Source organism: Dendropsophus ebraccatus, chromosome 7, assembly GCF_027789765.1.
Source record: "Dendropsophus ebraccatus isolate aDenEbr1 chromosome 7, aDenEbr1.pat, whole genome shotgun sequence".
NCBI lineage: Eukaryota > Metazoa > Chordata > Amphibia > Anura > Hylidae > Dendropsophus > Dendropsophus ebraccatus.
In genome coordinates this window covers 114,063,255-114,076,847 of record NC_091460.1, presented here as the reverse complement: position 1 = coordinate 114,076,847, position 13,593 = coordinate 114,063,255, and the positions used below count along the sequence as shown (strand labels likewise).

General features: G+C 44.0%; 1 protein-coding gene across 2 annotated transcripts in view; it reads right to left on the bottom strand.

The window, feature by feature from the left end:
* Window positions 1-13,298, bottom strand: part of AFF1 (ALF transcription elongation factor 1) — a 77,778-nt gene extending 64,480 nt beyond the window's left edge. For both annotated transcript variants that reach the window (XM_069978228.1, XM_069978229.1), the window contains exon 1: window positions 13,115-13,298. In XM_069978228.1, the coding sequence (XP_069834329.1) occupies window positions 13,115-13,131 (17 nt within the window). In that variant the 5' untranslated portion in view covers window positions 13,132-13,298. The remainder of the gene's footprint in view (window positions 1-13,114) is intronic.
* Window positions 13,299-13,593: the final 295 nt, after the last annotated feature.

Genomic DNA, 13,593 nt, shown 5'->3' with positions numbered 1-13,593 from the left:
GGCAGAATGCTGGTGGCAGCACTGGAACAAGGGAGATAAGACCCTATTGACATGACAGAAAATAGGATCAACATATTTCAAATAGCCCCAATCACACATTTGTAGTTGTGATCCTTAACGCGAAAGGAAAAAAAAAAAAAAAAAAAAAAAAAAAAAAAGAAGGACAGGCCCTAGTGCGGACTGAAATTCCTCCATGAACACACCAATAGAACCCAAAAATACGTATCCACAATCCGCAGTGACTAGATTATTAACAACCACACTTTATTTTTCATCAGCAATCTGCAATTTTCCTTCACTATTGAATTCGTATTTTTTTGCTGCTCCGCAAAAATAGTCAAGTTTGCAGAGTGAAAAATATACTGACATGTGAATAGACCCTAAGTTAATGTTATTGTTTTCGCCCACCCTCTTCTCAGGCATTGCCAAAATAGGGTAGCGGCTAAAGTACTCCTTAGGGTGCGTTCACACCTACAGGATCTGCAGCAGATTTGATGGTGCAGATTTGATGCTGCGTTCAGTTATTTAAATTAAATCTGCTGCGGATCCGCAGCAGAAAATACCCTGCGGATCCGTTAAGTGTGAATGTACCCTTAATCTTAAAGCAAATCTGTACTGGACGCCATCCACCCCCAAACTGCTGGTACTGTCCTGAGGTCTTTACCATACCATGTGCGGCCCAGGGCCAGCTTTCCTCCTGGGGCCGGTACTTTGATTACAAACAAGTTTTATTCTAGTGGCGCGGCAAGGCAGGAACTAAATGAGGCAAAGCGCCAATGGCATAAAACTTACGCTAATTAGCTGAGCGGGATGTTAGGAAGCCAAAGAAGCAGGTCAGAGCGCAAATCGGTAAAATACTCACCGGGCCACAGCGGATTAAGGAAGAAGGGGTTTACATACTCACAGCGAAAGGAAAAATCTGCATACAAATATGCATCTCCATACAAACTGACAATACCGGGAATTACAGCAGCTTTCGATGCAAACGCGCAGCATGAAATCCACTACGATTTCGGTATGTGTGAACACACCGTAAATGTTTAAATTAACGCACTTGTATGTCACAAGCAATATCAAAGGTCAGCATAATGAATACAATTTTTGACTGCTGTTCCCAGAATGCCATGCAGTCGGAACGCTCTGCTCCCATGTCAGACACGAGTTTGCTTACGTGCATGGAGTAAGCAGTCTTTGGTTAGTCATGCCTCAGAGTGCCATGCCGCTTGACACTGTCATGGTAACCACTCGGAGAGGCTTACACGGACTACAGATGACTGGTCATTAATCACACGGACTGGTCAAACAGCACAGACGCCTGTAATATATCCCCGCAGCCAAAAGAACGAGCATGAGATAAGTATGTTTGCTTCCATTATGGACATATTTGGTGAAACACTTAGTAGTGAAAGTAGAGAAGATGCACTTCCCTTCTAAGACATCTTGTATGTCAGAAGTGCCAGCAGATGATTACCAGGGAATAGGTCATAACAGTGGAAGGAGCCGTCCTTTTTTTTTTTTTAAATGAGCGAGAGAGTTCAGCACGTCACAGACTGCCTACAATCGCCGCTGTGTAATTCTGCAGGGGAACAGAATACTTGCTGACAGAATTTACTACAATTTACAGCAAGAAACACACCTTGGGGCCCATCTATTAAAGGGGTACTCCATTGGGGGGAAAAAATAAATTCAAATCAACTGGTGTCAGAAAGTTACATAGATTTGTAAATTATTTCTATTTAAAATTCTCAAGTCTTACCAGCTGCTGTATGTCCTGCAGGAAGTGGTATTTTCTTCCCAGTCTGACACTGCTCTCTGCTGCCACCTCTGTCCATGTCAGAAACTGTTCGGAGCAGGAGAGGTTTTTTTTATGGAGATTTGCTACTGCTCTGGACAGTTCCTGACATGGACAGAGGTGGCAGCAGAGAGCACTGTGTGAAACCAAAAATACACCACTTCCTGCAGGACATACAGAAGATAAGTACTAGAAGACTGGAGATTTTTAAATCGAGGTAATTTACAAAATCTATATAACTGCCTGGTGGCAGTTGATTAAAAAAAAAAAAAAAATTATATAATATATATATATATATATATATATATATATATATATATATATATATATATAGCAGAGTTCCCCTTTAATTGTCCCCACAGTGACACAACCACAGTGTATCAATGAAAGGGTATCAATAAAAGTTTGAAAAAAAGAACATTAAAAATCCTAAATGAAACATGGTCTATCTACAGGCTAACCAGTAGATCCATCCTAAATACAGTGAGTGAAGCTCAAAAAAAATAAATGAAAGCTCGTAGCAGATATTGCAGATTTTTACAGAAAACAAGCACCATTTACAAGGATATGCTTCCTTTCCCTCAAGGACAAGTCTTAATTTAGCAGTTCTGCAATCTAAGCAACAGATGTTACAAAACACATTCCCAAAGGTAGGGGGGGGGGAAAAATCAGCAATTAAAGACGTATAATACACACAGTACATACAGAACTTATAAAGGAAAAAAAACCTTATAGATCAGTTAAACAGTAAGGCCAGATTCAGCCATTCTGTATATGCACAGTCCATGTAAGGACTGTATACTAAGGAATCTAAACTCCCGGCATCATCAATTCATAATGAAGCTGTGAGTTCTGAAACAGTTAAATATCCGTGCTACTGTACTGCCTCAATTTGAAAAGTGTTTCATCCAGCAGGGGCAGGGGGGGACACGTAATAAACAATCACAACTCAGCTCTCCCCGTGCCATTGCAGCACTGAATTGCCAATCCGGGAACCGCGCCAAACTCTGGGATCTCTTTAACAGAAGATGTCACCAACCGGTTGATGGACAGCCCGCTGAGCCAGTTGTTGGGGAAATGCCTGTGAGGTGGCACTTTGCAGGCATGAGGCGCAGAGGGAGGGAGGGGGGCACTGCCCGCAAACACCTTTATTTTTGACATTCCTTAATTTTTATAAAAGTCCCTTGACAATAAGCAGATGACAAGTTCTGCTGGGATCCACAGTGATTGGCTGTAATCTGTAGGTAGAGGTGGTTGCAAGTGTTCAATTTCCTGAAAAGCTGACGGCTGTGATGCCCCCTCGCTCTCCCTCCCGTCCCCGTCCCTGATGGAAGCCGAGCCCTGTTTCCACATCTCTCTCCTGTGCACAATACATATGAACAGTGCAGGAATGAGATCTAAAAACAGGGCTCAGCTTCCAGCTGACAGTCAAGGAAGAGAAGGGGAGTGAGGAGACATTCCAGCAATTCAGGGGCTTGGGAGTTCCTCTGACACTTCAGGCCAAAAAATAACAGCATTTTTCTATGTTATAGAAGCATAAACAGATATATAAAGAGGTATCTAACAGTGTCAGCAATACAGAACATGAATTGCAGCTGACAGATTCCCTACATGTGCCCTTTATGGCAGGACTGGTCAGATGACCAACCGAACAGGTCAGGTCATCGCTCATTAAGTCTTTTAACAAAGGTTTTGTTACACATTGACTACTAAATCTCTATATGGGGCAATACACTATAAGCTTTGGAAACTTTGATCTGATACTGATATTTGCTTATACTTTATCTTCTATAGAAATAGTTAACCTACAATAAACAATGAGCTATTATGTGAAGGCTATCGGTTTGTTGATTTAGTCCAATGGAGAGTTATCTGCTGAACAAACAACCTGCAACATTTTGGCAGTCACTTAACTAATATAACCCAGGCTTAGCACCAGCACCCGAGAGACCATCGTGGTAGATGATGCTCATGCTGTCTCAAGGTCTGCTCCGCAGTCATGTAACAATTAAACCCGGGTATACCAAGTAGAATAAAATTCACATTGTCTCCTGCTCCTTCTGCTATCCCACCTTAGGAGACAAATCTTCCATGCCTCTGTCTCACATTGTGTGTGTTTGCTGAGGACAGGCTGATGATGCAGACAGGGGGCAGGGCGTGATCTCACAGGAGGCTTGGCTGGATCCCCCAATCCCCTGAGTGATCCACCATCTCTGACCGGCCAGAAGCAGGTGCAGCACTAATTTTAATGATTGTGATGGGTGGGGGACTGTGATGAACAGTTAAGGGAAAGCATTGCATTCTGGGAACTGCTCAACCAGGAAAGACAGAAACACAATACAGAACAAACCCCCCCCCCCCAAAACAAATGGATTTTTGGTTGTTTAAAAACTGGAATAGATAGGTAAGTAATGCTATATGCTTCTGCAGAAGTTTCATTTTTTAACCTCTACCTGGAGTTCCCTTTTAAGGAGAAGTCCGGCAAATTTTTTTATTAAAGTATTGTATTGGCCCCAAAAGTTATACAAATCACCAATATACACTTATTATGGGAAATGCTTATAAAGTGTTTTTTTCCCTGCACTTACTACTGCATCAAGGCTTCACTTCCTGGCTAACATGGTGATGTCACTTCCTGGCTAACATGGTGATGTCACTACCTGGCTAACATGGTGATGTCACTACCTGGCTAACATGGTGATGTCACGCCCCAACTCCCAGAGCTGTGCGGGCTGTGGCTGCTGGAGAGAATCCCTGTCCTGGAGTGTTGCCTGCACGGCATGATGTATTAATAGCATGCCAGGAGCGGTGAAAATGTTTGAATGTTTGCGCCGCAATAATGACAGAGCCGCACGGTCGCTTTATTACAGCAGTGCAAACATGCACAATGCTTCCCAGCTCCCGGCATGATATTAATACATTATGACGTGCCTTGATAAGTGGGCACTACCAGGAAATGATTTGTACAGAACAGGAAGTCTCAGTTCATTTTAAAGCCTAGTGATGAAAAAGGACAGAGGGGGCCGGCATGAGGGACGGATGGAGCGGTTCGGCCGGCCTCCCGAAGACTAGGTCATTGTCCCAAGATGGCGGACGGGGGTCGACACGAAATGCGGTGAGTATAATGCACCACACTTCTGGGTCTAGGGTGGGTGGGGGAAACACGGGGAAGGGGACCATTCAAATGCATAACATACATTACAAAGTTGTATAACTTTGTAATACGTGTTATTTTGTGAATAATTGTTTAGCGCCGCACTACCCCTTTAACTTCTCCTTTATATCCATTTTCTAAAAGGCTTTTACATTGCAAGCTGGACACAAGTCTTTTTAGGATCTAGGATCAACCCTTCTTTTTTTCACTAAATGATAAACATTAGACCCTTTAATAAACTATGACCACAAGCCTTAAATCATAGTTGTAAATACAAAGATGTCTGCCAAAGTCTTACAAGAGGAAGTCCAGTCCATGTGGTCTGCACTTTGGGTTCTAAATTGCTAGATTTGGCCGCCATATTTCTGACCACAGACAGAAGTAAAAAATAGACAAGTCTAATCTGGAAAACTTTACTTTTCTTTCCTGTTGTACTTCACTTAGTGTTTAGTATATTTAAAGGAAGCAAACAGTAGTGAACAACACCCGTCAAGGTGAGAAGTTACCCCTGCCCTTAAAATAAGTCACCGTCAAAGATGCACCACTTAATAGGTTACACTGACATTGTTAAAATGATATAAAAATTTTAGAGATTAAAATTTTGTATCTTCTATACAACTGTCTTCCTACTTTACTTATAGCTCTTTTCTGGAAAAATGTACAGTATTCTCCGTGCCTTCTACTGGCAAGTGACAACCCCTAGATTTAGGGCCCTATTACACGAGACAATTATCGTTCAAAAATTGTTAGATCGTTCAAATTTGAACGATAATGGTCCTTTTACAAGGAGTGATTATTTTTCACCATAACGATCGCATGTGAGCGATAATCGGCTCGTGTAAACAAAGCGAACAATCAAGCGGCAAGCAATAAATCGCTCATAATGATCTTTCAACATGTTCTCAAATCGTTGTTGGTCGTTCACTGAAAATTTGCAGATCGCTTCTTCTAAACAGTCTTTCAACGATTCACCCTGTGTGTGAGATGGGCTTAATTTTATCCTTTGCAAATCATTCACATGGAATAAGACGTTGTTCGTTCATTCGCAGTAGCGACGAACACTGTAGCGATGACAAGACGACAGCAAGAATGATCATAAGTAGTGATCATCGTTCCGTGTAATTGGGTGAACGTTTTCAGGTCGTTCGAGTACATTTACCAGCGAAAATTCGCTTTGTGTAATAGTACCTTAGTCTCTCTTCTCTCCAGACAGCCAACTGCCCCAAACTTACTCCACTACTATTGGGCCTCTCAGCTAGAGTATTCTCATTGGTGGCTAGACACTGGATTATAGCAATGCAGCCTCCTCCCTTCCCTATATGATGCCTTATAGGATTCACATGAAGGCTTGACTGGTATTATGGAGGCTCCGCTACTTCCAGTATGAGCAGTCAAACCTGAAAACAAGCCCATACTAGATTCAACAGCCCCACTCCCCCATTCTCTTGTGGAAGAATCCACACCTCCTGGATCACCCAGATATAAACCATTGGGCCCCTAAAGATCTTACATAGCTTAAAGGGAATATGTCAGCCCTCAAACCCGACCGGAGGTGCTGACAGTGTGCTGTAGTTGTCAGTCCCTTAGTGAGCATGTTGCCTATGTTATGTTATTACTGCATCCATCGAGTGGATTATCCACAATTTGGGGTGTCCTACTGTAAAGAAGAGTCAAAGAAGAGTTGTGGTTTGGCATTTGTGCTAAGCTCTGGAACACCTCACCACTCCCTTCCTCCTCCCTCTTTTGAATAACCATTGCATTCCATGCATGCACCACTGCGGTCAAGGCCACACGCCGCTGATATTGCACACTTCCTGTCTTCACTGTCTTTCCAGATGTCATAGCTCGGAGGAGCGGTGCACATACGAACTGACAAGATGGCGCACATGGCCCTAAAAGCAGCGGTGCATGCATAGCACAAGCATCAAACTACAACTCTTCTCTGACTCTTGTTTACATTGAGACCCCAGATTACTGATAATCTACTCCACAGACACAGTAACAGAAGGTAACACGCTCACTAGGGGCCTGCCAACATCTTCACACTATCAGCACCTCAGGTGCCTTTAAACAATTATTCCCAGAGTCCCTTAACCTTACATCAATGTTGGGGCCTAAAAAACCCAACTGGACACCTTTGCGTTAAAGTCCCTTCCGGTATTTCTAACTGAAGCGTATGACACAGGTCGAGTTTGGCTCTAAGACCATTTCCCTCTCAGAGGCTAGCCTGGAGGCAATGCTTCGAGTTAACAAATTTACATATCCTTCTCCAATCAACACGTCTAAGGCCCTACGACAAGGCAGAGGCCAAGTGGCTAGCTGATATCCAAGAATTAACATCTGATCATTGGGAATAGATCACAGATTACTTCCTTTTGTGTGGTCAATAAAAGAGATCTCCTAGTTCAGCATAGGTTTCTATATAGGGTCTAGTTCCCTCCTGCCCACTTGAAACTACTAGGTACGCCACCAGACTACCTGTGTTTCCGCTGTCAAGCGTACACCGGCCCCTATCTCCATGCTGTGTTTACTTGCCCCAAGGTGTTCCCATTCTGGTCATCTGTGCTCCTTTTCCTCCACAAACACTTTTCCTTGCCAAGAATTCTCAGGTTTGTCTGTTGGGGGGGTCATAGATACTGTGATATTTGGGACCTACAATAGGTCATTCTTTCATATCTTAATTTACTGTGCCCGAAAAATAGTCATAACAGCTTTACATTAGCACAATGAGTTCAGCACTACTCGTAGATCCAATGATCACAGTGGATATATGTAACAACAGACGGTGCAATCTAATAATGGGCTTCGGGTGGTGCTCTATGTATAGAAAAGAAGTCCAGCACAATCTCAATCCATAAAAGATAAGCAACATGGCACTCACCCCACTTGAAGTCTTCCAATAGATTCTTTATTTCATATAGAAAAAACAAGGCAGACAGACATGGTGAGAGGACGCCATCAGCGTAGCAGCTACAGCTGTTTCGTACCTGTACGGTACTTCGTCACGGCTGCGTGCAGCTGTTCCGGGAGCCCAATCGGCACAAATTTGCTGATTGGTTCCAAACTTTTCCCCCGCTGTCTGTAGCCGCTGTTACTTTCGAAACATGCCCGTCTCGGTGGCGACAGCTCGCTCAGCCAATCTGTGACTGAGCTAATCACTCCCGAGACTAGCTTGTTTCGTAAGTAACAGCAGCTACAGACAGCGGGGGACAACGGCGACCGCATGGGGGACACCAGGGGACATTGGAGAGGTAGGCATAACATGTTTGTTATTTTTACTAAAATGGCAAAAAAGTAAAAAAATTTGGAGCCCTGGATAACCCTTTTCATTTCTCCTGAGACTCTTTGTCTATGTCGACTGACCTGCTACCAGCGAATCAAGTGATTATTCCCATTATTGCACCTAAACTGTACAGCACCTCATACGTTCTTATAGGTCTTTGCAACTGCTTTCTGTTTACATGGTGCGTTATCCAAGACTCCCTAGGGCTGCATCCAACTTCTTTAGCCACCGATGTTTAAATGGAGCACAATTGGACTCCAGCATGCTCCAGTTGCACTCACCTACTTGGAAACACTGAAGAGGCTGTGGCCAAATGAAAAGGCCTCTCAAAAAAGCTGATCATTGGGGTGTCAGATACGGAGGATTGACCATCAATTTTAATAGACCAGTTAAGTTTGTTCTATAGAGCTGAGTGGGAAAATGAGCAACTGCAGGTCCCTTATGCCCCATATCATACTTCCCAGTCATTAGATTGTCGAAGGATCCTAACAAAATCAGCGGGGTCTACTGACAAATATCAAGTGTCTATGGCAAGCCTAAGATAGCATAAGGTGGGGAAGGCAGTCATTTAGAGACCATTTATGAGATTGCATCCTATATATAGGAGACGGTATATCATCTATCTGTAAGGCGGCAGCTGGTATTGACCAGATTCAGAACTAAACATTCAGCTTCTATGGTTGTTAACCTTTTCAATTTATCAGGATCTTCCAAGAGACGTCACCTCTAATGTTCTTATGCAATTCATCTCTTTCAATTGTGGTGGCTTAGAAAATGGTGTGGCACAGGGGCTACTCGAATGTGATATATTTATGAACCTTAAGGTCCAATTACACGGAACGATTATCGTCCGTATTTGGCCACCACGGCAGATAATCGTCCCGTGTAATAGAAGGCGACGGTCAGCCAACATGAACAATGTCGACTGATTGTTACTGTAGTTTGTCTTTCAACATGTTGAAAGACAAATGACTGTTATAGCAGCAATCTGCTGCCGTCGCTCCGTGGGATAGGAGCAGCAGCAGCAGGCCGCCGCTATCCTCTATGGGCTGCCCGGGCGATCTAGCGATTACCCGGGCAGCCTCCCCGCCGGGGAATGGCGCTCATTTGCTCTACCAGTCACCCCGTGTAATAGGGGCTTTAGGGTGTGTTTACACAGACAGATTTATTTACTGATTAAAGTCAGATACCAAAACATGTTCTTTTATTCTACTATGTTTCTGTTTTCTGACTAATATTTTTTAGTTCACTTTTTTAAATTGTTATGGGGGCTGCCATCTTGGCTGGGCTGTTCTTAACAACATTTAGTGAAATGCTTTACAGCACAGGTGTCAAACTCAGTCCCTCCAGCCGTTACAAAACTACAACTCCCATCATGCCTGAACAGCAAAGCGCTTTGTAGTTTTGCAACTGCTGAGGGGCCTAAGTTTGACATCCCTGCTTTACAGCATAACTCATGGACATAGACGACAATAGGCAGAGTCTGTCCCCTCGAGATTAATGTAAAACATTACATTACAGAGTGTACTCTGTGACTTTTGAAGAAATCATTCCACAGGGAACTGCTATTGTCTCCTATCTATGGTGTCACATGTCGCTGCAATGCTGTACAGATCACTTTACAGCTGCCTCCTCTGATCACTACAGACACAACAGGAAGTCTCCGCTTAGTTTTAGCCACAGTGGTGAGAATGAAAACTGCAAGACATGAGGATTATTCTATATATATTTAAAAAAAATTAAAAATAAAATTCTTAAAAAAATATGTTTAAAGTGACTGTACCACCAGGCCCAGGCTGAAGCACTGGAGGCGGGCCGACCCACTCTTAGTGGGAGGAAACCCCCGCCCCTCTATGACAGGGTTCCATTGATGCACTAAGGGTGGGTCGGCCCGCCTCCAGTGCTTCAGCCTGGGCCTGGTGGTACAGTCACTTTAACATAGAAACAGTTTAAAAAAAGTAATTTCCTGATGACAAATGAAAGAACTAAATGTTCAATTGCTGCCTAGTATACTATTATCTATACCAGAGGTAGGGAACCTTGGCTCTCCAGCTGTTGCAAAACTACAACTCCCATCATGCCTGGACAGCCAAAGCTAAAGCTTTGCCTTGAAACAGCTAGAGAGCCAAGGTTCCCCTATCCCTGATCTATGGTTTTAATTTTATGGCTGTCAGTGTCTATGCGCTTTCTTTTTTTTCAATTTTAAATTCTGCAAACACCTTTTAAAATGAATGAGACTTTAGTATCTGTTCAGCCAGATCATCCTGGTTATAAATAGAATGTCAGGACGACAGCGTAGACTGACAGTGGCAGCATTGCCATATGGAATCCTATACAGATTGTAGGATAGAAACAATTCTGCTATAACTGTCAAATATTGTATAAAATATATATATTTATTTTTTATTTTATTTTTTATTTATTTACATAACTGCTGGTTGGGGAACACTGGGTAACAAATACATACATTTATATATATATATATATATATATATATATATATATATATATATATATATATATATATATATATATATATATATATATTTATATTTTTTTTTTTTTTTTTTTTCTTCTTATCAGGTTTTGAATATAGCTTATCTATGTAGGCCTCCAGGAACCATTTTAGAAATTCTTTCAGGCAGTTTTAGTCACTGATAGGCCCAGGACAGACCAAGGTAATATGCCATCTGTCTAACTTTTCTGGTAACCTCAACTGGCCATTAAAGTTTCTAGGTCACTGGATGGGGGGAGGGGAGGTCACCAGTGACATTAGAAAAGGCTGAGAGCGGCCAGCTCTATAAAAGGCAGCGAATAGGTAACCGCTGGGTCAGCAAACCTCTCCCTCACTACAGCCTGGAAATACGGAGAGAGTCGGGAGCGCAGGGAACCAGTGCCCCACGCCCCAGCTGTCATGGTGCCTTTAACTTCACAGGCGTTAAAGCTACAGCGACCCACACAGCTGATGTCTAATGCACTACAGAAATACAAAAATAAAATTTTATATATAATTTATTTTTATTTTTTTCCAAAAGCAAAGTTTTGCTTTAGATCTAGTATATGATAGTGATAGTGTATGATAATACAATTGTGCAGAACTGACATTTGTATTTGATACTTTGTTTCCATATGGAATTTAGTGACTCTAGACAAGTGACTTGCCTCCTCTTCGTAAGTAAGTGCCCCCCCTCCTCCTCCTCGCTGCCTGTGCTGTGGGACCTGCTCTTCTGCACGGAGCAATAGGGCGCTTCCAGGAGTCAGATGGGGAACAGGGAGCTTTCCCTTTAACTGTGACGCCATTACTTCAAGTATCAGAAAGAGAAGCTTTGGAGCGCCGCAAAGGGAAAAAAAAAAAAAAGTCTCCTCGAAAAACAAACAGGACGATCACTGACATGTAACTGTTCTCATGTTTATAGCGAGTCACAGGCGGGATGGAGAGCAAAGCTGGGAGAATGGGGCAATAACTCTGGATGATTTCACATAACATTGGCCGCTGTTCACACAACACAGGGAAATGGTGTTTTCTAAACAGAAGGCGGCTGCCTGTACAGCTGGAACTGGCCGGAGCCAACCACATGGGGAGCAAGGAGATGATAATATATACAGCCAGTCTTATACATAGGAAGGAAGAGGTTAGTTATAATTGCCCCCCACCAACAAGATGTATAACCAAGCTGTATCAGAGAGGAGGAGGCAAGGGGTTAATTATAAGTGCGCCCCAGCGGGGTATACACCCAGTCTTATACATAGGAAGGAAAAGGTTCATTATAATTGAACCCTCCCCACTCATATACCCAAGCTGTATCAGAGAGGGGGCAAGGGGTTAATAAGTGCCCCCACCCCCAGGGTAACTAGTTGTCAAGTCTTATACACAGGAGGCAAGGGGTTAATTATAAGTGCCCCCCCAAGATATATACCCAAGCTGTATCATAGAGAGGAGGCAAGGGGTAAATAATAAGTGCTCCCCCCCCCCAGCAGGGTATACACCCAGTCATACATAGGAAGGAAGAGGTTAATTATAATTGCCACCAACAAGGCTGTATCATAGATGAGAGGCAAGGGGTTAATCCTAAATGCCCCCACCCCCCAGGGTAACTAGTTGTCATGTCTTATACACAGGAGGTAAGGGGTTAATCCTAAATGCCCCCACCCCCCAGGGTAACTAGTTGTCATGTCTTATACACAGGAGGTAAGGGGTTAATCCTAAATGCCCCCACCCCCCAGGGTAACTAGTTGTCATGTCTTATACACAGGAGGTAAGGGGTTAATCCTAAATGCCCCCACCCCCCAGGGTAACTAGTTGTCATGTCTTATACACAGGAGGTAAGGGGTTAATCCTAAATGCCCCCACCCCCCAGGGTAACTAGTTGTCATGTCTTATACACAGGAGGTAAGGGGTTAATCCTAAATGCCCCCACCCCCCAGGGTAACTAGTTGTCATGTCTTATACACAGGAGGTAAGGGGTTAATCCTAAGTGCCCCCACCCCCCAGGGTAACTAGTTGTCATGTCTTATACACAGGAGGTAAGGGGTTAATCCTAAATGCCCCCACCCCCCAGGGTAACTAGTTGTCATGTCTTATACACAGGAGGTAAGGGGTTAATCCTAAGTGCCCCCACCCCCCAGGGTAACTAGTTGTCATGTCTTATACACAGGAGGTAAGGGGTTAATCCTAAATGCCCCCACCCCCCAGGGTAACTAGTTGTCATGTCTTATACACAGGAGGTAAGGGGTTAATCCTAAGTGCCCCCACCAGGGCATATAGCTATCTAGTTGCCCCAGGAGGTACCAGCTCCCATAGAGACCCCCATAGAGTTGTATAGAAGCTTATTCTAGGCTGCCGTGACGTAGACACAGTGACCCCGCACACCGCATTACCCCATACCTGGACTGGGCAGCCATAGCGAAGTTTCTCACAGCCGGCGTCCAGTGTCCATGGGCTGCTGCTGCTGCCTATGTCCCTCCCCGGCTGCCGGTGTGTGTGCCCGCTCGCCCCGCTCCTCCGGTCAGTCACATTATGGTAGCCGTGACTCCAGCGCTCCCCCAGCCTCCGAGCACTTGCACGTCTCTCCCTGCGGCAGCAGCAGCAGCAGCGCTCATCCCCCAGAGCCCCGCCCACCAAACGCTGTCCCGGCACGCCCACACGCGGAGGGGCGTGGTTATCAGGCAATAGAGGACCCTACCCCCTCTGCATTCCCGCCCCTGTCTGGAGCAAACCACTCGATGGATTAGAAAAGGGTGATCCTAAAGAAGAGTAATGGAAGTTTCTGTAGCTAATCCATCAGGATTTTACTACAGGTTCGTCAGTACCGTATAGTGTAGAGTTGTCAATGGAACCGTGAGGTGATTGGAAGAGGTGGATGA